Here is a 17,551-nt window from a genome sequence, read left to right as displayed (position 1 = left end):
TCTAACTCATCAAAAAATAGCCAAGCAGTCAGGGGATGGGTAAATCCACCATTTAAAAAAAATCCATAAATTTCAAACCATTTAGGTGGTTTTATCACCTAAATTCAACTACTGTACTTTGGGTAGCATCAACAGTTTTATGGGTGAGATCTGCAGACTTCAAAAACCTCAGAGAGTAGTCCAGTAACCAAAGAAACTCTTATTACCAAATTGCACTTAATTGGGAGGCCCCAGGAAACACTCGAGAATATATTGTCCCAGGAGCCACTCACTGAGGCAGATGTGAAGTGAAATCTAAAGAATCGTCTCCCAAAGACATGATGTAACAAGAACCAGAATGAAAGCTGGCGGGCACAGGTACAGAGACTGTCAGTAGGCGCGTCTTCCATTTACCACTGTGATGGAATCTTAATTAGGCTTTACTAAAGAGCAGATCGACAGTACATTATATAGAGATATATCTAATTGACATTTTTAAAGTATTTGTTTTAGAATAACACAGAAAGGACCCATCTATCTGCCAGTTGAATCAGTAAAAGAAACTTTACTAACTCAAAATGAATGACTTTTTTTAAATGTAAACTTTCACGGGGGTGATAATTAATTTTTAACTGATCTCTCAGAACTGTTTGTGCGTTTGTTATTTTTTTTTTAATGAAAACCTTTAGAAACCTTTCAGGAATGCTTACTGAGAAAAAAAAAATTGTGTCCTGTCTTGGTCACAGCAAGGACATCAATTATTTGGAGCTAGTGGCTTTGTGGGGAATTATAACTGCCTCTGCTTCTCAGCATTTCATTTAGATAGTTCACAACCTAAAGGCAGCCAAAGACAGATAAAGGAAATAAAATTCATGTTAATACTTTTGTCTTAAAATATTTATACCATCCAACTTCTCTAAAAACTATCCCCCCCTTTTTTTTTTACTTAAATTAACCCATTTATTTCAGTCTAGGCAAGTCTCGAATGGTAGCGCTTCTACTCTCTTTCTAGTTCCTTGTGTCTTCTGATGTCAGATTTTACTGTGACAGCAGAAGTGGTATTGTAGTTCCAGGCCCCACCAGCCACTGTTTTCATGCAGGATCCACAGTGCCAGATGCCAACGGCTCGTCTCTTCATCTTGGTCTTGCCACAGAAGGAACAAGTGTACTTGGCATGCTGGCTGATTTCAATCTTCTTCACCATCTTCCACGGGGAGGCACCATAGCGGTTCCCGTATTTCCCAATAATTCCAGCCTTCTTGGTGCTTTTAGCCATGTCCATGTTGCTGGAAGCAATGCCCAAGCCTGAAGAGCCCAAAGTGCTTTTTTAAACCAGTGGCTGGGCAGAGGGACTTTCAATCTGTCCCTGTTATGTTCCCGTTGCATGGCACCTACTGCTAAGAAGCACTGAACCTGGCGCCTCCTATGGGCTTGACAGGTGCTCTGCCACTGAACTGTGCCCCCAGTCCATGCTTAGGATATTTTAAATAATGTCCTAATTGTTAGCTTTCTATGATTATGAATTCTACTTCTCGGTGCAAAATTCACCTCCTCTGTCAACAGACATGCTATGATGTTTCGTGATGGTGCGCCTTCTCCTGTTCTACATCTGGAAGCTAGAAATAATAAGATGATAATCTCATCTTCAAAAACTAAATAACCATATGCAAGTCAAACCCTAGGCTTAGATGCTAAGGCTACTAGATACATACTAGGACAGACCACATTCTCGAAATCCTTTCCTCCATAAGAAGTCAAATGTAAATCTTTGTGCCAGTGACTGGGACATGATGTCACTAGGGAGGTATAAAATCAAGGAATGATAGAACAGGTCAAGGGGTTACACATTCAAAACTTCAGGGTAGGATATGAGAAAGGATCTTGGAAGAAGCCTCTCTCTGCTTGATGCTTTTGCATAGCTCCAGGCTGTCTTCAAATACTTATCCAGCAATGCCAAGAAGTAGGAACTCCTCTTCTACCTTCTCTACTTCCCTAAGTCATACGTATAGTTCCTTCCCTTTGTTGTCATTATACAAATCATCACTCTCTCATCACTTTTCCATGCACTACCTGAGACTCTGATCGGTCTATGAAATGTTAGGCAGAAACCCAAGCCATACAGATTGGAGAAAGGCTTCTCCGAGACCCTGACTGTTCAGCCATGACACTTACCTTGTAGAAAGTGTTAGTGCCGTGTGATTGTAATTAACAGTAAACAGTCTGAGAATCTGATTATCCAAAGATCTGAATAGTGACAAGTATGCTTTTTGTCTGTTTCTATTACAAAATAACTGTCATATATTTTCAACTAAAGAAAAATCACATTGAAGCCAAGAGGTGGTGGCACACATTTTTGATCCCAGAAGTTGAGAGGCAGAGAGAATCAGATCTCTGAGTTGAAGGCCAACCTAGTCTACACAGTGAATTCCAGGACAGACCCTATCTCAAAAAAGAAAGAGAAAGAGATAGAGAAAGAAAAAATACATAAAGACAAAGTGGGGAGAGGGAGAGAGAAAAGGGAAAAAAAGAGAAAGAAAAAAGAAAGATGGAAAGAAAGAAACAGAAAGAAATGAGAAAAATACACATTTGATGTCAACATTTGTGCCTTAGTTTCTGTAGAGAGCAATTTGGAATAACAGGTAAGTTACAAAATCATCAAATACCAATTCACTGAAAGTCTATATGTCCCAGATAGTCAAGAATTTGAAAAAAAAATAACACCACTAAGTAAATGAAAGAAACTACCTTCTTATATTCTAGTTAGAGAAAACAGATTTTTTTAAAAAAGCAAGTGCAATGAAAATTAATGACATGCTACAATGGAAGATGATGATTTCTATAGGTAAGCATAATAAAACATAATAATAAAGCAGGAAGTAGAAGAGAAATTATGATGAAGATAGACAGTTTGCCACAGCAAATCTGGAAGGATAAAAATAAAGAAATCCATCATACTGTTATATTGTTGGGCAGTTACTATATTTGTAAAAACTTCCACTTATTCTTTTTGTATATTTTTTAATTGTGTTTGGTTGCTTGTTGTTTGTGGGAATATATACATGCCACAGAATGCCTGTTGAAGTCAGAGAAAACTTTCAAGAGTCAGCTCTCTCCTTCTACCACATAAATCCCAGGGATTGAATTCAAATCATCAGGCTTGGCAGCAAGCACCTTTACCCATTGAGCCATTCTTCTGTTCTCATTGTACTTGGTGCAAAAATCAAATATTTAGTTTTGCATCTCCATAAATAGATCTTGTGAACAAAGAGGAAAGCAGCTGAGCAGGGAATGAGATTTACCATACATGTATGGTGTCAAAGCCCTGGGAGTCTGAAAGGAATATCGTCACCTTGTCCGGAAGTCAGCAGTAGATAGATGAAGCCCTGTAAGTCATCTTTGTTTGGTAACTGAAAGCTACAATGTGCCACTAGCATGAATGTGCACAAGGGTCCATGAGAAGCTTTCCAAGCCCTGTTTAAACTCCTCACTCTTGCAAAGACTCTCTGACTATGTCTGATGAATCTCAAGCAAGCAAAATGTTTTTTTTCTTTCTTTTTTTTTTTTATGAAATGTAGTCCATAGAATCCAAGCTGACCATGAACTCCAAGTGATCCTCCTGCCTCAGCCACACATGTTTTTTTATTATATCATGAGCCTTCATTCTTGGATTCCTTTTTTGCTTTGTTACCAAAAAGGTAAAATAATTTAATGCAAAAAAAAAAATGAAAAGTGGCCATTGATTGTGTAGCTATTTATAACACTCCCTTCACCTGACATTTACCAAATGGCGTGTCTAATTATGAGATAAGGACAAGCTAAAACTCCCTCTGTCAGAACAAGTCTTCTATAAACGTGTTGATTTCCTCTGGTCACTGTGGGAAATGATTACAGTGAGAAAGCAAACGATATTTATTCTCTTGCAGTGGCACCTGAACCAGTTCTCCCCACCCTGGGATGTAGCTGGTTGTCAGCAGAGTTCACCCCATCCCTAAAGACCTCCTGGGACTCTATGACCTGCCTCTTCTGCATTCATTCTTCTGGAGAGTTGTGTTTCTCCAATGCATACCTAAGTCTTTTTTCCCCTATGTTTTTTAAATTGAGGTTCTTTTTTCCTCTTTTATTAAAAATAGATTCTTTTCTCATACAGTATATCCTGACTGCAGTTTTCCCTTCTTCTGCTTCTCTCAGTTCCTCCCACCTCCCCTCCCATCCTGATCCACTCCTTTTCTGTCCCTCATTAGAAAAGAGCAGGACTCTTAAGAGATGACAACAAAGCATAACAGAATAAAATATAAGATAGAACATAAACTATCACATTGGAGTTGCCCAAGGCAAACCAAGAGAAGGAAAAGAGTCCCAAGAGAAGGCACAAGAACCAGAGACACGCTCATTCACACACTCAGAAGTCCTATAAAAATATAAAACTGAAAGTCGTAATATATATGCAGAGGACCTGGAAGATTCTTCTTAATTTGTTCCTTTAACTTAATTATACAAGACAATGTTTTATTGTGATGTTTTCACACATGTAGATAATACACTTGAACCATATTTATTCTAATTACTCTTCTTTATAGCTCTGTTTACTTCTTCTCTAATAATCCCATTCTATTTTCATATCATCCTTTTTCCAGGCCACATATGAGGAGAATCATATAATCTTTGGTCAACTCTGTTTATTTTGTTTAATGTGATCATTTCCAGTTCCATCCATTTTCTTGCAAATGACATGGTTTCTCTTTCTTTGAAGTTAAATATTACTCCATAATCTATATGTACAATATTTCTTTATCAAGTCATCCATTAGTAAGTAGCTATGCTGATATCTTGATTCTTAACTTAAGCATGAGTGTGCAAGTATCCCCGTAGTATCTCTGTAGACTTAAAGCCTTTCAGATGTAACAGCAGAATGGATCTTGGGAAGGTCAGCTTTTGTATGTCCTTCTGCATATTTAAGCTATCTCTATCACACTTGTGAGAATACTTCTTAATTACCCATTCAAATAACATGATAATCTCTTCATTGAAAAACCAAAGACATTTTCCCAAAAAGTTAACATTTACAGGTTCCGGAGATAATGACCAAAAAAAAAAGAAAAGAAAAAGTCTCATTGTTCATGCTGCCACAGTGACCAAATAAAGAGGGACTCTAACTCCTGACTGGACCTCCCCATTCCAACAACCTGGCAAAATAAAAGAAATGCTCCCAGGAGTAAATCCTGTTTACTTTAATCTCTACTATTGTATTAGTTTTTAAATCAATAATTATTAATAGCAATAAAGCCAGTCATGATGCCACACGACTACAATCTTGGGCTCTGGAGGCTGAGGCGGAATTCTAGACTTCTGACCCATGACTCCATAATGACTCTGTGTCTTAAAAAAAACTAGACAAGTCTCAAAGTGGAAAGAAAATTGCTACTACAACAACACTAAGATGAGAGCAAAGCCAGGCATGAGGATTCACACAGGTGAAGCCAGCACTCAAAGAGGCTGAGGCAGGAGAAGCAATGACTGGAGGTTAGGGGCTGGAGAGCTAGCTCAGTGAGTAGGAGCACTTGCTGCCCTTGCTAGAGGACCCAGGTTCAGTTCCCAGCCCCCACATGGTGGTTTGCAACCATCCCTAACTCCAGTTCCAGAGATCTGTTCCCCCTTCTGGTCTCTTGAAGGCACCATGCATGCATGTGGTGCACATATATACACGCAAGCAAAACACCCACATGAAATAAAATGAATAAATCAAATACAATTTTTTTACAGAGTTGGAGGCTAACAGAGACTAGAAAGCATGACTTTGTCTCAAATCCCACTTAAGAAACAAAAACAAAACAAAGAACTATTGTCAAAAGATTAAACAATAGAATAATAACTGAAACCACTTAAGGGATTTATTTAAATAATGTAAAACACTTTAGAATCATAAACTCTATTAATATTCATGTAAATTCCCTTAGAAGTTTAGCAATTTGTATAAAGAGGTGGGCAATGATGCTTGTTTGTTTTTCTATGCTCTCTCAGCATTTCTGACCTTAAAATTTTTATGCAGTTTTCTGCCACGCTAAACCATCCTCCAGTCTTTGCAGACAAGTGGGTGTCCTACAGTTCCATTCGGTTCTGACAAGTAACGGGAGTCATCCAGGACTTGCAATGAAGGGCTCAGACACACAAGGTGGTCCCTTCCCTTTGTATGCCCATCACAAGTAATACGTTTTGTTCAGCGTTACCCACAGCTTCTGCCCAACTTTGATCTCCACTCAACAATGTATACATATTTAAAAATACCATAAATATTTATCCAGAATAAATTATGCATTTTGCTCTGGGTACTGGTGGCACACATCTTTAATCCCAGCACTGGGAGGCAGAAGAAAGAAGATCTCTGTGAGTTTCAAACCAACCTGGTCTATAGAGCAAGTTCCACGACAGCCAGGGTTACACAGTGAAACCCTGTCTCAAAACAAAACAAAAAAAAAAGAATTATAGATGTGTGTGTGCATTTTGTCAACTAAAAGCACTAGAAAACATATGTATTTATGCATAATAAATGTATTTTATCAGTTAAAAATAATTTAAGTAAACATACTTTTAAAAAAATGTATGTTTATATTTTTATAGAAACTATACTTGAGCCAGATATCTGATATGTAAAGAATTCATTTTTTTAAAGCAAGATTGGAACTTAGTAATTCCCTTTCCTACAAAAGGAAGATCCAAACTCGCCAAAATGTGCTAAAAGAATCCGAGCATTCGTATATGTTAAATTTTGAGCAGTGGGCTTCCTTTTCTGAGTCTAAAACATGTGAAAGAAAACAGACAAGAATTGCCGAGAATTAGAGATTTTGCATTAGATACAATATATACCTATTCCACCGCACACTGAAATGTTCGTGCTTCATCTATTGCTTGATACAAACAAAAACACTAATTCATTTTCCTGGTTGCTGCAGGATGTTTAAGGTGTTATCACATCCCATCGGCTCACAGCATACCAAATACATGGGTGGAATACATCGCACTTAAATTTTCCGACTGTTCTGTCTCGTACTGTCTTTACACAGAAGTTCAGTGGAGTGGTATTTTCTTTTAAATATCACTTAAGATCACTCAATTATCAGAGGAGAAGGAGAGAGCCCTTCAGTAATAGTATTGTTGAATATTGGAATGAAAGTCCTTGAGCCCCTTGTCTTATGAAATAAGTCTTTTTGTGTGCATAAAATATAGTTCACCATTAAGCATTTTCTACAAAATGGGGGACAAATCCCAGTGTAATCTTCATACAAAGTTATTTCACGAATCTAATGCCTGTAAAATTATGGTTGTGCCTTGTCCTAAATTTGAGGGTCTTTCCACATTTTCCTCATAAACCCCATTTTTCAGGGGCTTATGACTCAGCTATGGAAATTCGCTTCCGGATGAAGCTTGGAATACCCAATTCCCGCTGATCTGGTTATAACCGGGTGAAGCAAAGACAAAAGTTTACGTTATCTCTTTCTCTTTAGCTCTTTGAGTTTAAAAACAAAATACTTTAAGGTGTTGCTTCATTTTTCAAAAATCTTTACCTTTGGCCTTTTTTTTTAATATAAGAAAAAGGATAAAAAGAAAATGTGATGAGTAATTAGCGTCTCAAGAGAAGGCTAAGGAGGCCCTGAATAGCTCCCCGCCAACTCACCCTCCAAGATCCAGGCAAGGTCCAGTGGATACTGAAGCTCATTACCACAGAATAGCATCTATTTTGAGCCAAGAGCTTTTGTCGAATGAGATCAGAATTTCTAATGGAAGCCTATAGCATAGACGCTCATGGGGAATTTTAACCCTAAGTGTTCCCTGCACACTGAGGTGGTGTTCTAGATTTAAAACTCTAAAGAGGAGCCCAGTTACTTACTGTGAAAAAAATGTGGCAGTGTATACTACAGATATGTGTGCTCTTTCCCCAAAGAGAAGTTTTGTCTGACTAGACACAGAACCATACATGCTCACGGTCATACGAGCCGTGAAATGCCTTGTCTTACTAATTGTGGATGCACAATTAATTCACCTCTGGGGGCCAGAGGTGTCTGACTGCTGCAGGGTTGTACAGTCAAATGCACAGGAGGAAAGAAGAGCAGGGGGTCCTGCTGACTCAAAGTCGCTCGTAACTTTGAAGCTAACCTGTTGGAAAATCCAATGTTCCTTGTTGGGTAGCTTTCCATGTGAACTCCAAGCTTGTTCAGAAGAAAAACCACTACTCATACTCAGATGCAAACCACATTTCATATCCTTCTCATCCACCAACAAAATACATAGACAGGCCACAAAGCTGAGAAGGGAGGAAAATACATCCACGTAAATTTGAATTAATCTGAAGTTCTTATCTTTAAAAATGGATGACACCTAAATGAACATCTGTACAAAGTCCCAATTTATTTCTAATATCAGAGATCAGACCTCTACTCTTGCCTGATGCGTCTAAAACAAAAAGGGGGAACTGTAGAGAGCTGCGGAATGCTATGCCTTAAAGATGGAGCTGGTTTCTGCCTTCCACCTTCCCGATGGTGAGTGCTCTCTGTCACGAACAACTCCACATTTGGCTAAGGCCGAGGATCTGGCTTGCTTCTATGTATGTGGACCTATCTGCATTGCCCCCGTGGCACGCCTGGGTTGGCTACCCAGAGGCTATTTAAGCTGTGGGCTGGCTTTCCCCGGGGTCCGAGGATTGTTCAATGTTCCTGAATAAACTGCATTGAAAAAAAAAAAAAAAAATGGATTTTAAAGTGGTAGAATTGGGGGTGTTGTGTAACAGCATTTGACTAGTTTGCTGACCCCAGTAGCTATCCAAGTATAGTATGATAGAAATTAACCCAAAAACCATTTTTCCTAGCTTCAGAAAGTGGTCACACAGTAGTTTTGTCAGAATCTCCTATCTTTTCTCTGTCAGTGGGAGCTGCTATCAGCCGTGGTGGGAACCCATGGACATCCCCAGCAATACCAAAGGTTTGATTTCGGTGTGCTGCCACGATTCAAAGTAGGAGGACAGTTAGAATACCATGGTGACATGTAAGGATAGGGTATTTCCAGAAAGTAGAAGCAGAAAGAACCCCCCCCCCGGCAAAGAACTCTGCCCTTAGAGAGTCTACAATATGAGCAAAGACCCTTGCCTAGTCTATATGCTTCCAAAGTAAGGTAATTCCTCTTCCTTCCTTTCTTCCTTCTTTCCTTACTTCTTTTTTCCTTCTTTCCTTCCTTCCTTCCTTTCTTTCTCTTTTCTTCTTCCTGTCTTTTTTCTCTTTTTTCTTCTTCTGTCTTTTTCTTTCTGAGACAGGGTGATATTACATAGCCCAGACTGAGTTTAAGCTCACAATTTTTCTGCCCTCCCTCAGCCCCTCATGTTCTGGGATTTCAGACATACCCAGCCATGTCCTGCTACAATCCCCTTTCTGTTAAGCATCTTTAAGGGTTAAGAGGTGTAATCCCTACTTTGTGTCTTAACACCCTGTGAGTAATACAAACAAAACTTATGAAGAAGTTATATAGGTGATGCCGTTGCTGCTTTGTCCCTTTCTTCTACCCTGCAGTCTCCCCAAACTGTCTTCTGTTATCCAAACATAAGGGATATTGTCACACGGGAGCCAGAGAAACTCAGCCAACTGCAGTCAGCTGAGGAAGAGAGGGCAGTGACTCTCACAGCAAAGGAACCAAGGACCACGATGACATACATGTTCATCCACGCAGTAGCGAGCACAGGAACACCTGCTGTGGCCAGTCATCACTGGGCCACCAAGCGTTAGTGCTACAGGGCCACACACGATGAAGAAGGCATAGACAAACATGTAAGCACAAGTTACAGTCCTGCGCACGAAAAGGGAAAAATCTGTGTGACTGAGTAGGAGGAGGAGGTGAGTCCTTTCCGTACAGCAAATGTATCCCCTTCACTCCTTGGGAAAAAGGTTAGGATGCCGTGTTCCAGCATGGAAACAGAGACCTTATGCTTATCTCACAACTTCCTCTCTTGGAACTCCATAGAAAAAGGCAAAAAGAAATTCCTGTTTCTCTTTTTGCTTCTTGCCCCTCAAGATCAAATGACTTCTGTCATCATTTAGGGATTTTGACTGTCTCTGGAAAATGATGGCTGCAGTAACCCAACCAGAATGAACTGTGGTGTGGAGGCCTTTAGGCAGGAAAGACACACAGCCAAAAGTGCCTGCACAGAGCACAAGTCAAGTAGGGTGTGAGGAAATGAGCACACACTCGGGTCTTTGCAAATATAAGGGGATTTTCCAGTGAAGCGACAATAATTTAATTACAAAAATGCTTCTGATATTGCTAGCCATGAAATCTTTTTTGGCAAAAGGACTGACAGAAGATGTACAACAAGCTAAGTGACTACTGATAGGTCTGGATTAGAGCCAGATTAAAGGTACTAGATTAGCTTTCTGTGTCGAGTGCTCGAAGCAGCAGCCAGATGTTCAAGTCTGAAGCCCAGGGTACCGCCACCAGAACCTTAGGTGCTAGGGTACCGCCAAAAGCCACCAGGCTCTTTCAAGGCACATTAACAAGGTTTAAGTCAGTAAGCGAAATATCAACCTTTTTTTTCTGCAAATCTATGTATCTTCAGTCCAAAATATCAGCTAATCTGATTGATTTCCAGAGGAAAACCAGGCGCTCTTGCCACCGCTGAAACTGTAAAATGACCATCATTTTCGAGTTTATTTAAGGACAAATCACACTCATCAGGAAGAGGTACAGTAGTGTTTAGAGCCTTCATTGCCTACAGTGCAGTGTTTCATAGCCAAAGTCTTAACATCCTGGTGAAGGCTGATAAACACTCAGTGTTTAACAGCAGTCTATGGGTGCAGCCATCATTAAGGGACTTTCAAGTCAGGGCGGGGCTCCATTTGAACTCAGAGTCTTAAAAAAAAATGACGCTTTGTATTTTACTGGTAACTATCCAGGTTTTTATTTAAAACAGAAACTCAGAGGAAAAAAAAACACTGAAAAAAAGCTACACAGTTTCTGTTCTGAGCCATTAATTTTTCAGTCAGATCTAACTATCATTTAATTGGTTCCTGATGCTAAAACTTGGATTCCACTTTAAGCGCTTGAAACTAGAGCATATAGAATAATTTGTTATGCTGAGCTATCCATCCCAAACGTCCAGGGAAAATAAAACAATCTCAAAATAAAACTAGGCTACCTTCTGTGATGGCATGAAATTAATAACATAGCCTAAGAAATAAACCTGCATCTGTTTGCCAAAAAAATATCATTAGAGTTTTCCTGATGAAGTAATATTTAATTCATATTAATGGTCAATGTAAAAGGGAGCTCCTAAGCAACACAAAAATTCCATGAACATAAATTTTGGAAATTTGACCTCATTTCATAATATTCAAATCATAGTTCAAATAGATATGCTTTCCTTGGTTGTTTAGCTTCTTGCTAAAATGGCTAGTAATTCTTAATTCTGTGATTCATTTCCAGAAGATTTGAACCTTTCTAAGATTTTAATGCTGTCCATGCTACTATTATTAGTCAACACTTTGAAAATTAAAAAAAAAAGAAATATGTAGCCTATAGACACTTTTCTTTCATATGAATAAAAAAAAAATTGGGTGGAGATTTAGCAAAAAAAAAAAAAAAAAAAAAGTGGCTATGGAAAACTGCATTGTAAATATGGTCCTTTCCATACCAAACATAGTTCACCCTCTGGCTCCACTAACCAGCCTAGAGAAAGAGAAAACAAAAAACAAAAACAAAAACCTCTTAACAGGAATTCCACACATGCAGATAAGCTGGGGAAAGTGGGAGGCGGGGGGGGGGGGGGGGGGGGGGAATGCTGGAGCAGGTGTTAGCTCAGCATAAATCTAGAGCATTGGTAACCAGTGCTCTGGAAAGATGTCAGATGAATCAGGTAGTTGCTCCAGCCTGAATGTAGCCCCAGTGGTGGGGGGCCCTGATTCTCAGGCACTTGTCATGGGTAACTCACAGGTCTGCATGGACTGTCACAGTTACCAGCCAGGGTTCTGCAGCCTCAGTAGCCACATGTCATCTTGTAAAAGAAGACCCCTCCAACCACAGAATGGAACTAACGGGCAATATGATGGAGCTGTTTGCTGGCCATTGAAGCCGCACGAGGAAAGCAGGTATAAGGTGTTTCCTAGACTCCCAAAACTGAGGACAATACTGCTAAAGTTTATAATCTGTGTTATTTTAACTAGGCCAGTCAGTGTTTTTACAAAGCACTAGTGATGTATATATTTCTACAACAGTCCTTTTTTTTTTTTTTTTTTTTTTTTTTTTTTAATGAATCAGTTCTTTGATTTCTGGTCAGTTTCTTTTCCATGGGAGTTTTGAGACTTCTCTTTCACAGCAGAAGAGTTGTGTTAACTTCTTTCCTTAATTTTCTTAGGAAACAGCTTCCCTGGAGAGGTGGTTGGTGACTGCAATGATGTAGTCTGCCTAACTTAGTTCCAAAAAGTCACCATCTTCCCTCCCTGAAATCCCCACACTCCATCATTACCTGTCTCAATAGAGAATACCAGATCACACAACAGAAAACTTCCTAGCCTTGGAGACTTCTCCCATCTCTCTACTCTGCCTAAAACCATCCAAATGGTTCGGATTCCTTGCTTCATTTCATCTTTTGCCCTCTGCCTTCATCGCAGCCTTCTCCCTCTCTATTCCATCTCTTTCTGTGTTCCTTCCCTTTAACTCCAGCCAGCGAGATTCCTGTGCAAAGCTTTAGGGCCTCTGATCTAAAGACTTAATTTCATCTGCAGGCCCTATCTGGCCCCACCGGTTGCCAGCTTCCATATTTATTCCAGTTTGCATTTCCCAAGTCCAATGTCTTTTAATTTTTGAATCTCTTGCTTTTTCCACACAAATGTAACTCCAACCATACCTCATAAAATCTGCATCAAGATTCCTTATAAATTCAGCTTTCCCGGCTCCTCCTTCAGGAACACTAGCCAGAATTGTCTCTGAGGACACTGAAAAAACAACAGCAACAAAAACAAACAAACAAACAAAACCTCAGCAGCCTACAGGTAGATGAGAGGTCCTCAGAGCTGAGATTTCAGCTCATCACTTGTATTCCAAACTCTTAATCCAAGGAGTGTGACTCTGAAAGATGGGCAAAAGAGTTAAGAAAGGAAAGAAGAAATTGTTTTAAACATGGAAAAAAAGAATAAGGGCAGGGGGAAAACTCTGATGCCATTTTTAGAATAAAGGCTAAATTTTAACTAACTGAGATAACCAGCTGCTGGAAAAACCCACACAAGAAAGCCAGAAGGAACGCTTCCTTAGCCTACTCTTGGAGGCTTGTGTGTGAAGCCTCCTGAAAAATGCCTAAAAAGACAGGGTATAGACCTTGCCAACTAAGTTATTTGTTGAGATCGGTTTAAAACAAATACTATATAAAGAAAATAAATGCCCAAAGGGGTGGGGTGCTTATTCCTGAAAAAAAAAAAAAAATGCACCCTAAACACTGAAATGGGACAGGGAGAGAATAAAGGTTGACAATATGATGGGAGCATGTCAGCTCCCTCCCCTTCAAAGGGCACCAGAGAAAAGAAGGGGGACTGTGATACATTAAGGGGGGGAGGGACAAGAGCCTGAAATTAGTTAAATGGTATACACTTTGACTCAAATTTCTGGGAACAGGGTGATAGGCAGAAGCCATGTTTTCACTAAAGATTAACCTTTCTCCTGTTTTTCCCAATGTGACAACGTTGGAGTAGGGGGAGGGGAGATTGGAACGAAGGCAGCAAAACTGGGGTTTTCTCTGGCCCAGCAGACAGGAAAACTTCCTCTGACTGTTTACTTTGTGGTACCTAATGAGATCCCTGATTTGGAAGCATTTTCATTTGGGAACTTGGCATCTAAAAATACAAACATCTACTCATTTCTAAAAAAAAATAAAAAATAAAAACATCAAATAAGGAAGACTACTGAACAAGATATTACCCCATATTACTATCAAAAAGCAATGTGTCATAGATGAGGCATAGGTGAGGTTTTGTCTAGCTTAAGAAAGGAAAAACTAGTAATGCAATTCAGCTATGACTTATTAAAACATTTGGAAAATGAGAAAGTTACAAGCTCCCAGTTCTAAGGAAGGCACCCTTATGCGATGGGAGTGGGGGAGAAAAGAAGTCTAGAGAGCACAGCAGGAATAAATAATTCTCAGTGATTTATTTGGGGAGGCTGAAGTGTACAGTTCTGAACAAGATACTTTCCAGAGCCTTGAGATCTGACGGGACACAGCACCAGCCTTGCCTCCTGCCCTCACTTCCGGTTTCCAGGCTGCATTTCCAGAGCTAGTGGCCATTTCTTTGCTTTTTTCCTCAACCCCCTCATATCTGTTCGATAGCTTTAACCTTCTGGTAGATACTGACAAAAGGGCATTTAATTGCCAGTCAATGCAAACACTAATCTGAATTTTATCACCAACACACTGACTGTCTCAGATAAGCAGTTTACCTTCATTCTTTCATTCCCTCAGTCCTTCAACACAGTTCAAAGGTCACCAAGACTCCAGCCCCTTTTCTCCTTCAGTGTAAAATCAAGATGGCACCCCATATGAGAGCCTAGAGAAGAGGAAGCCTGATGAAAGGGAGTAAAGGAAAATGAGCTAACTCCTTTCTCCCAGAGTTTGTTTCTCTTCAAAGAAAAGTAACTATATTTACATACAGAATGGGTGAAATATTCTTACATGCTATTTGAGAAGCATTTGTGCTGCTTCTTAAATGACAGTAGCATCATCTTTCATAGAGAAAACTTGAAATTATCTGGATGAATAGATAACTAAAGGAAAAGACTGGAGGGCAGACCTAGGGAATAGGATAAACATGTGTAAATTATTGAGATTCCTGCTTAACAGACATGGGATTCAATTCCATATGTGTGACTGGGAATTAAAGGCCCATTTTCACTGGAAGAAACCTAGGATACACCCCTGCAGACACTTCCTAACTCAACACGATGCCAGCCTCAACGGTTACCAGTCTCAATAGATTTCAAGAGCTTCTCTTCTCGCTGAACTTGCAGAATGCACCTAGAAGGTCCCAGGAGATGGCTCAGTAGGTAAAGTGTCTGCTGTGAAAGCATGAGGACCTGAACTCAGATCCCAAGCATATCCCAAGCATCCACATGAAAAGCTGCATGTGGCATGCAAGAGATGCCCACAGTGCAATAGCGACTCCAGTGTAATGAGGGTAACTGACCACTGTCTGGTTGCATTTAAGGCTCTTTCCACAGAAGGAAGCACATGCCTGGTATTGTAGATCTGGCTCCAGATGAGTAAACTTATTACTATTACTTTGCTAAATGGACATACTATCAAGACGCAGTCTAAATTCATATCTTTCTGCCCACAGATCACGACAGTTCTCAGACCCCACGAGAGAAGTTTCTTTACACAATGGATAATAGTTATCACTGAAAACTCACAACTGGTCAGAGCCAAGAGAAAGTGTCTGCAGAGAGCTCAGCCAGGGATGAGCTGTCATCATCACACTCCTTAACCACAAAGCTCAAGAATTAACATGGAAACAGTAGAAAGACAGTAAGAGCCAGAGATTGGGAAGGACTGTATTGAGACAGTGTCTCCTGGACATGACAGGCATGCTGCAGTCATGAACCCAGAGCAGCTGTGGTTGCCTGCATAAGATTTAGCCATCCAACATTTGTGGTACGGATTTGGGGGAAGGTTCATGGAGGTTAGGAGGTGGGTCATTAGCTCCCACCACTAGTGGAGGAGCCATTGAAGTTGATGGCTTCTTGGAGAAGAAGCCTTCTTGGAGAAGTTTTCCGTAAAGGTTTGGCCTCTGGTAGACAACCATACTCCAAAATATATCCTCATACACACTAGTACATTGGCAGCACAAATTAGAATCAGTGGGTTATAGAAAATAAATGGTATCGGGCTAAATGATGTTTATTGTTAGCCCTAGGATTAATGCGGCAGTATTATCTAACCCGCTATCACAGTCAAAAGGTTTAGACCTTTCCATCAGCTAATCAGGGATTATTTCTTAGACAAGATTAAACAGCAAATAAAACAGAGTTAGATTTTTAGATTTGCCATATTTCACCTTGGGCATGGCAGATATTACTTCCCAAGCTACCTTCCATTATCTCCATCCCTTCCATCTGCCTTACACATTCCTATCTGGGATACTTTCCACCCATAATCTTATGGATACTTGCTTATACTTTTCCTCTTGATGTTTCTCTCCATGCCATTCTCAGAGTCCTTTCTGCCAGCCCACATGGTTCCTTCCATGCTAATCCATCGTGGTGTCTGCCATCTTCCCTCCTCTTCCTGTCTGTCTCCTTCCCGGAATGCTCCTGGATCAAAGCCCTCAAATTTTGGCCACACCTACTTCATTCTGCCCTGCCCAGGTTTAGACCTTCTCATCAGCCAATCAGGTATTATTTCTTAGGTGAGGTTAAACAGCAATACTTAGGCTACAGGACAGTTTGCTTATAAACAATAAGAATCCCAGGGAGCAAGAAATTAACAAATACAACACACTAGTCCATAATCCAACAATTTCCCCTCTTTGTTTAATTTAAAAACCTATTTTTAATTATGTATAATAAAAACAATTATGAAACAATTACAAAAGCCAATAGGTAAGACTCATATACATAATGTCTAGTTTAAATGTATTTGGCAATCTTGAAGAAAATATCTATCCTATTTGTGAGGGTCTAAAGTTTTGTACCTAAGTTACTTTTATTATAGTTTATATTTATCAACCTAAAAACAACTATTTAGACCTAAAATATTTTTTTAATTCTTATGCAACTAAGATTAATTATAAAACTATAACTATCTGGCCTTCAATCCCATCAGAGACTTAATAAAATCAATTACTTGAGTAAATAGAAAGTGCATACTAGCAGCTTCCAAAAAAATAAAAAATTGACAGAGACAGATTGCTGCCTGAACAGTCACCCAAAACTCTCTGGGAGATGGGCCAGATAGGAATAGTTAAGGAGGGAGGGCTGAGAAATATTGAGAAAGCATAGGTGGAATTATGTGCCCAGCCCAAGGGGTTACAAGGCCATTAGAAAATCTAACAAGTGTTTGTGTTTTATTTGGTTGTGATAGCAGGTTAAATAATACTGCCGTATGAACTATAGGGCTAATAATAAACATTATTAGACCAATACCATTTATTCCAGCAACAGTGGTTTATAAATAAAAGAAGACACAAAATTAGGAAGGAATGGAGAGTGAATCTTGGAGGAGTTAAGGGGAGAAATGGGATGGATATAATCAAAATGTATTGAATGCATGAACAAAATTCTCAAAAAGAGTTAATTTAAACAGTCTGTATATTTTTAAAGCCAGGTAGCTTTTAAAGCATGTAGAGACAGGAAGACCTCGAGAGGTCGGTGATCAGCCAATCTCACAAATCCATGAGCTCCAGATTCAGAGAGAGACCCTGTCTAAAAAAATAAATAAATAAGATGAAAAAAAGTGACAAAAAAAAGATACCTAACCTCTACATATGAGCATATCTGCATATACCATACACACACACACATGTGCACACATGCATCAAAGAGAGAGAAGAAGGAAAGG

The 17,551-nt window shown here is 39.5% G+C and overlaps 1 protein-coding gene across 1 annotated transcript; it reads right to left on the bottom strand.

Annotated features, from left to right (window-relative positions):
• Positions 1–976: 976 nt before the first annotated feature.
• Positions 977–1,272, bottom strand: LOC110553150 (large ribosomal subunit protein eL43-like). The gene has a single exon (XM_021644901.2). The coding sequence runs from the start codon at positions 1,259–1,261 to the stop codon at positions 977–979; it is 285 nt and encodes a 94-aa protein (XP_021500576.2). The 5' UTR covers positions 1,262–1,272.
• Positions 1,273–17,551: the final 16,279 nt, after the last annotated feature.

Source organism: Meriones unguiculatus, chromosome 10 (assembly GCF_030254825.1).
Source record: "Meriones unguiculatus strain TT.TT164.6M chromosome 10, Bangor_MerUng_6.1, whole genome shotgun sequence".
In the NCBI taxonomy this organism is placed as follows: Eukaryota; Metazoa; Chordata; class Mammalia; order Rodentia; family Muridae; genus Meriones; species Meriones unguiculatus.
Note: the sequence above shows the minus strand (reverse complement) of the source record. Positions and strands in the feature narration are given on the sequence as shown.